This window comes from Orycteropus afer, unplaced genomic scaffold (genome assembly GCF_000298275.1).
Source record: "Orycteropus afer afer isolate SDZICR_OR568_19922 unplaced genomic scaffold, OryAfe1.0 scaffold00074, whole genome shotgun sequence".
NCBI classification, from domain to species: Eukaryota; Metazoa; Chordata; class Mammalia; order Tubulidentata; family Orycteropodidae; genus Orycteropus; species Orycteropus afer.
In genome coordinates this window covers 6,057,722-6,063,681 of record NW_006921661.1, presented here as the reverse complement: position 1 = coordinate 6,063,681, position 5,960 = coordinate 6,057,722, and the positions used below count along the sequence as shown (strand labels likewise).

Here is a 5,960-nt window from a genome sequence, read left to right as displayed (position 1 = left end):
CCAGCCTTCTGGATAGCAGTCAAATGCCTTAGACACTATGCCACCAAAGCTCCTATATATACATACACATATACACATGTGTGTGTATGTATATATACACATACACAAATGTATATATATGTATGTATGTGTATATATGTGTATATATGGGAGCTCTGGTGGTGTAGTGCCTAAGGCATTTGACTGCTAACCAGAAGGCTGGCAGTTCAAACCCACTTCCTTGTTGTCATCATCATCACCATCATCTAGATGTCTTCCCTGTTTCTAACCTCAATCTTTCCTACAATTTCCTCTTTCCCCATCCTTAGCTCAACGGAAAACTAGTTGCTCAGTGAATGTTTGCTAAAGCTAGAAGCCACTCACGTCCCATTCTTGGCACTGGGCCCCTCTGGAGACCTGAGGGCCATTCCTGGGCAACTTCAACATGGTCTTCTGTGCAAGGGGCCAGGCCAGCCTTGCCTCTCTACCCTGCAGGGACTCACCCACTGGGTCCACGAGGTCAATGTGGTCCACGAAGTCCCGCTTTCCCAGATAGACGGTGAGCTTAGGAGGAGAAGCAGGACGTTAGTACCTGTAAGGCTGGGAAACAGATCCCTAAAAAGCCGCAGGTCCTGCCCTAAAGGAAACCCTGTAAGCTGTCACTGAAACTCCTAGACCTCAGCCCTAACCCTTAGCTAGTCTGGACTTGAGCCCTAGTCCCAGTCCTAATACTAGAAATAACAAACCTTTGTAAACTTATCAAAGCACCTGTTCATTATGAAACCCCAGGAAGGAATTTTTATTGTTCCTATTTTACAGATGAGGATGCTGAGGCTTGGGGAGCTGTAGGACATGCCCGTCATGCTGAGCACTCAGGGTGGAGGAGCAGCAGCAAAGAAGTCAGCTGCTTAGAGACAGAGGAATACACTGGCCGGGAGGCACTGAAAACTCTGGGTGTTCTGAACACTGGGTTCTGTGCTCAGTGATTCCTCGTCCCCCATGTAGCCTGTGTAGCCTGGTAGGGGCCCACTTATATGAGAAGGCTCTGAGGACTTGTTTCCTGAGGCAGTGAGGAATCAGAGAGCCAATGGCCCACTCAATAGCCAGACTTCAGGGAAGAACTCTCAAGCTAGAATCGCAATGGCTCAAAGCCAAAACCAGAGTGTCATCCTAGACACTTCCCGCTCCCTCAAAATCCCTGAATCCTGATGATTCTGCCTCCATCATATTTCTCAAGTCCATAATGCCTCTCAATCCCCACAGCCACTGTTGCCTGGACTATTGCACCAGCCCCCTCCACAATCTGCTGCCTGTAGCCTCACCCACGCTGGACCAGTCTCCCCTCTCAGCAGACTAGTCATCCTTGAAAATGCAAATCTTATCATGCTGCTCCCCTCTGAAAACTCTTTAATGGTTCCTCAGTGCCCAGAGGTAAGGATGACAAATGAGTTTCATTCCAAGTGCCAATCCTGATTGATTGGTAGGGGCTGCCTGGAGCCCTGGGTTGAGAAGGAAACAGAGACGGAATCCAGCTCAGCAGGAAGCATGACGTGGCTGATTGGTGATGTCTGCTGTGGGCACAGTAGGGGGATATGGAAGCACACGTGGTACTGTCTGCCAACCCAGGTCAGGAGTCCAAGTTCCTAAGCTCAGCCACAAGACTCCTTGACCCAGCCCTGCAACTTCCCTAGCTCAGCTCCCACTACTCTTCATATCTTTCATGGCACCCTGAAACTGAACTGCCTGTGATTCCCCCCCACACTCCCTGTGATTCTGGGTTCATGCCTTGTTGTTGCTGGGTGCCACTGAGTCAATTCAGACTCATAGCCATTCCATGTGATAGAGTAGAACTTCCCCAGACCACAGAGCTACTGGATGGGTTTGAACCACCCAACCTTTCTATCAGCAGCCGAGCACTTGACCATTGTGTCACCAAGGCTCCTTTTCACCTTGCCTTGCCTAGAAATGCTCCTGACCACCAGGCTGGGCCAGGGCCTTTGCTTTGCTTACACAGACCCCAACACCCCTTTATCTCACACTTGCCACTTTATAGTGAAATGATTCATGTCTCTGCCTGTTCCCCTACTTGCATTTCAGAGGCATGGGCAGTGAGTGCCTTTTTCATCTCAATATGCCCTACCCCAATTCCTACTGGGCTTGGCCCAGACCTGGCATGGAATGATGTCAGTAATGTCTATTTGTTCAACTGAGAGGAGAGCAGGGAGGAGCCTTGGGCCTGTGTAAAGAAAGAAAGGGGGACAGACACTGGGAGCTGGCCTGGATAACTAGTGCCCCAGGGTTCAGTACAAGAAGCTCAAGAGGCGCCTCACATCAGGGAAATCGGTTCCCCTGAGGCCCTCAGCTTGTACTGGATTTATCACACTCACACTGAAGTTTCTCTAAGAGAATAGGTCAGGTCAAGTGGTCTCCCCCTACACCAGCAGGGCCTCCCTGAGGTCCTGGGGAGTTATACCTCCCCCCACCCCAGACAAAGTTTCCTGAGACAGCTCCCTCCCTCCTCTGACTGAAGGCTCCAAAGACTAGAGCTGCATCTCTCTATCAGACTGGAAGCAGTGTCTCCCCCTTCCCATAGAGGTGGTCAATAGAGATGCAGTTTCCTCAGTTATCCCAAGAGAGGACGCAAAGAGCTTGGGGCCAGGGAGGGGCAGATGGGCGGCTCTTCCACACTCACCTTTCCATTCGGGCTCGCTTTCTTGAACACTCTGGGGAGACAGAGAGGGAAGGCCAGGGTTAGCAGCATATCCTGCCCAGGAGGAAGGTTCCTGCAGGCCACCCTGAGGCAGGATAGAGGACAAGAGGCTACAGGGGCTCTGCCTGGAGCAACTCACAGGCACCATCAGGCAGAATCAGATCTTACCTCCACTCCACTTGTACCTGCCCAGGCACCATTACTGCTCTGCCAGACTATAGCCACAGCGCCTCCTGCAATCTGTTTTTCACACAGTAGGCAGAGGGAACTTCCAACTGAGTTAGATCATGCCACCTTTGCTCAAACTCTCCCAGCTTTTGCAGAGGAAAAGCCTGGCCTCTTTTACCTTCTGGAGTTACCTACTACTACTGTCCCTCACTCCTTCCAGCCACAAGTGCCTCCTTGCTGTTCCTGCCTCAGAGGCCTTTGCCCTAGCAGTTCTCTCTGCCTGAGAGGCTCTTGCCCCCAGATATCTGCTTGCTCAACCTCATCGCCTTGTTTGAGACTACAACCTGTATCCCACCCAGTGCTCATAATCTCTTGCTCTTGCTCCAAGACAGAGTAGAACTGCCCCATAAGGTCTCTGAGGCTGTGAATCTTTACGGGAGAAGATTGCCACATCTCTCCCCCACAGAGCGGCTAGTGAGTTTGAACCACTGATCTTTGAGTTAACAACCCAGTGTTTAACCACGTGTGCCACCGAAGCTCCTATCCTAACTTTGTAACCTATACATAATTTACTTGCTCATGGAGCTTCGGTGGCACAAGTTGCTCCATAAGGGAGGGATCTTTGTTTCTCTTGCTCACTGATGGAGCCCAAGCAGGTGTTTAACAAATATTTGTTCATGGATGGCAAGAAGCAAGCGTTCAATAAATAATAGTTAAATTAGTGAAGGAATCCACTGTTTTACTTGACAGAAGACTGAGGCTCAGGAAGGGGAGGGTATATGCCTGTGGTCACACAGCAGAGCATGGGACACAAAGCCAGGCAGGAACAAGTCCCCAACTCCCGCCAAGTCCTCACTCTACCTTCTTGCTGTTCCTTGCTGTCCTCCCTCTACCTTCCAGAACACACTGCAGGTTCCAACAGTTCCTGCTGCCCTCCCTCCCCAGCTGGGTCTGGGATCTGGGGACCCCTTCACTTATCCCTGATCATCTAGCCCTGAATTTCTCAGAGTAATTATTGGGAGAAAGAGAAGAAAGATGGAATAAAGAGATAGAGATCCAGAGATGAGAGAGGACACTGGAGAGAAAGGAATAGAGGAGTATCGGGACATAGGCCCTAAGGTGTGAAGATTGAACAAGAGATGAAACAGTAAAGAGATGGAGAGAGAAACAGCCACAAACAGAGAGGGATGGAGCAGACCCAGAAAGATGGAACAGCAACCACACAAGGCTGAGAAGGACCTACGGCACCCAGATCCTTCCCCAGGAACAGGAGGTCAGCAGGCATCCAGGTGGGCAAGGCAGGGTGAGGCCCACCACCATGACAGAGACAGGCTGCTCCTCCAAGAAGGGGAGCAGGGTGGTAGCTCTGCACTGCCTCCTCAGCCCTCACCCCATCCACCCCTACCCCTTACTTTTGGGGGCCCCAAGGGACCACTGACGGGCCTGAGCTTCACTTGCAAAGACAGGCCTGGCACATCCCTCCCCCATCTCCTCTGGGAATCCTGGGCTCTCCTCATAAATATTTATCAGTGTTTGGAGTGTGAAGATGCCACAGTCAGCTGGTGTGTGATAATTGCTGGAGTGAGAATAAATAAATAAATAAATAAATAGAGATCACATGGTAAGAACTAGCTTAGGCTGGACCTGCAGAGGAGATGGGAGAAGTGCCACAGACCACAGGGACTCCAGCTGTTTCCAGAAGCCACAGTCCTTTGCCCCCATTCCAGGAGCCCCAAGACTGAGGGAAAGGAGAGACTAGATCTGCTGGGATGCCCATGGGTACGTCTAAAACCACAAATGACCTACTCAGGGAAAGCCATTCCTGGGACCCCTCAAAGGGACGAGGGCACCCTAGCCACAGGAGATGGCTGGGGGTCAGGCTGGGAGGAGCGATAATCAAGAAGGGAGGAGGAAATAAAAACTAGCATTGGTTGAGTGCCTAATTATTCTCACAACAGCATGGTGAGATGGGTATTACAACCCCCATTTTATTGATAAGTAACTTGAGGTTCAGAAAGAGGCAGTGATTTGCCCAGGAATATACAGCAAGGGGGTCATATCAGGAATCACACCTAATTCTGTCTGCCTGCCTCCAGAAGCTGTGTGTTTTCCATCCAACTCTACTTCCTTCCTAAAGGTGTTTTTTATCAACATCAGGAGAAAATGAGGACAGGAGAGGGAAAAAGAGGAAAAGGATAAAGGCAAAGAGACGGAGATGAGAAGAGAATATGGGTGACAGGGGCAGGAAGCATGGCCAGCAGGGAGGGCGGCCAGCCCCTCACCCATCCAGCACCTGAATCACCAATGGCTTCCTCAAACAACACCAGCAGTTGCTGCCTTCCCTGAGAGAATGTTATACCTTAATCATGTCTTTAAATATTTTCCCCAGGACACTGTTGATCCTTGCAGTAATCCCATTTCAGAGATGAGGAAACTGAGGCCCAGAGAAGTGAAGTGGAGTCTGTCTCCAGAACTCATGCCCTTTCCACTTTTTCACAAAGCCAAAGCCCTCCCTGATACAACTCTGGCTTCCCAACCCCAGTGCTGTCAGAAAAAAGGCCCCTATGAGGATGTTTCCAGTTTACTGGATAGTTACATGAGCAACACCACACAGATGACCCCCTGTGGCTTCTGCCTGTCCACTTTGAAAAGCAAAAACAAACATGCAAAACTGCTGTAAACTCAAATTTCCTAATTGTGGGGAGGGCTAGGTTTGATTACGTCCCCTAATCCCATCTGTGCCCTGCCAGCCTGATCCTCGGAGCCAAGGCTAGGTTCCTACAGAAGAAATACCAGGGCTGTTCTAGCTGGTTAAGGCTCACTGGCAACAAGGAAACCCACACAGGCTAACTCGAGAAAGGTGTGGGGGTACTGTAAGGAGGCAAAAATCTCACGGGAAGGATGCGCAGGCAGGACGCACGAGAGCTGCAGCCAGGAACGGGGAAGCCATCAGTTTCTTAGGCGGTTGTTCTCTCTCTCCATCTCTCCCTCTGGGGCTGCATATTCTCCCGGCTGCACTGTTCTCTGTAAGGCTGCTCCATTCTCTCTCTGTAGACCAGCCCTCTCTGCTTACTCAGAGCTTTTCTGCTTCTGCATCCTTTTG

General features: G+C 50.6%; 1 protein-coding gene across 1 annotated transcript in view; it reads right to left on the bottom strand.

Moving 5' to 3' along the window:
• Positions 1–2,889, bottom strand: part of ARRB1 (arrestin beta 1) — a 21,829-nt gene extending 18,940 nt beyond the window's left edge. Inside the window, exons 1-3 of the mRNA XM_042780965.1 lie at positions 2,858–2,889; positions 2,672–2,774; positions 483–543 (exon numbers count right to left, since the gene is read on the bottom strand). Of these exons, the coding sequence (XP_042636899.1) occupies positions 483–543; positions 2,672–2,774; positions 2,858–2,889 (196 nt within the window). The remainder of the gene's footprint in view (positions 1–482; positions 544–2,671; positions 2,775–2,857) is intronic.
• Between the last annotated feature and the right edge of the window lie 3,071 nt (positions 2,890–5,960).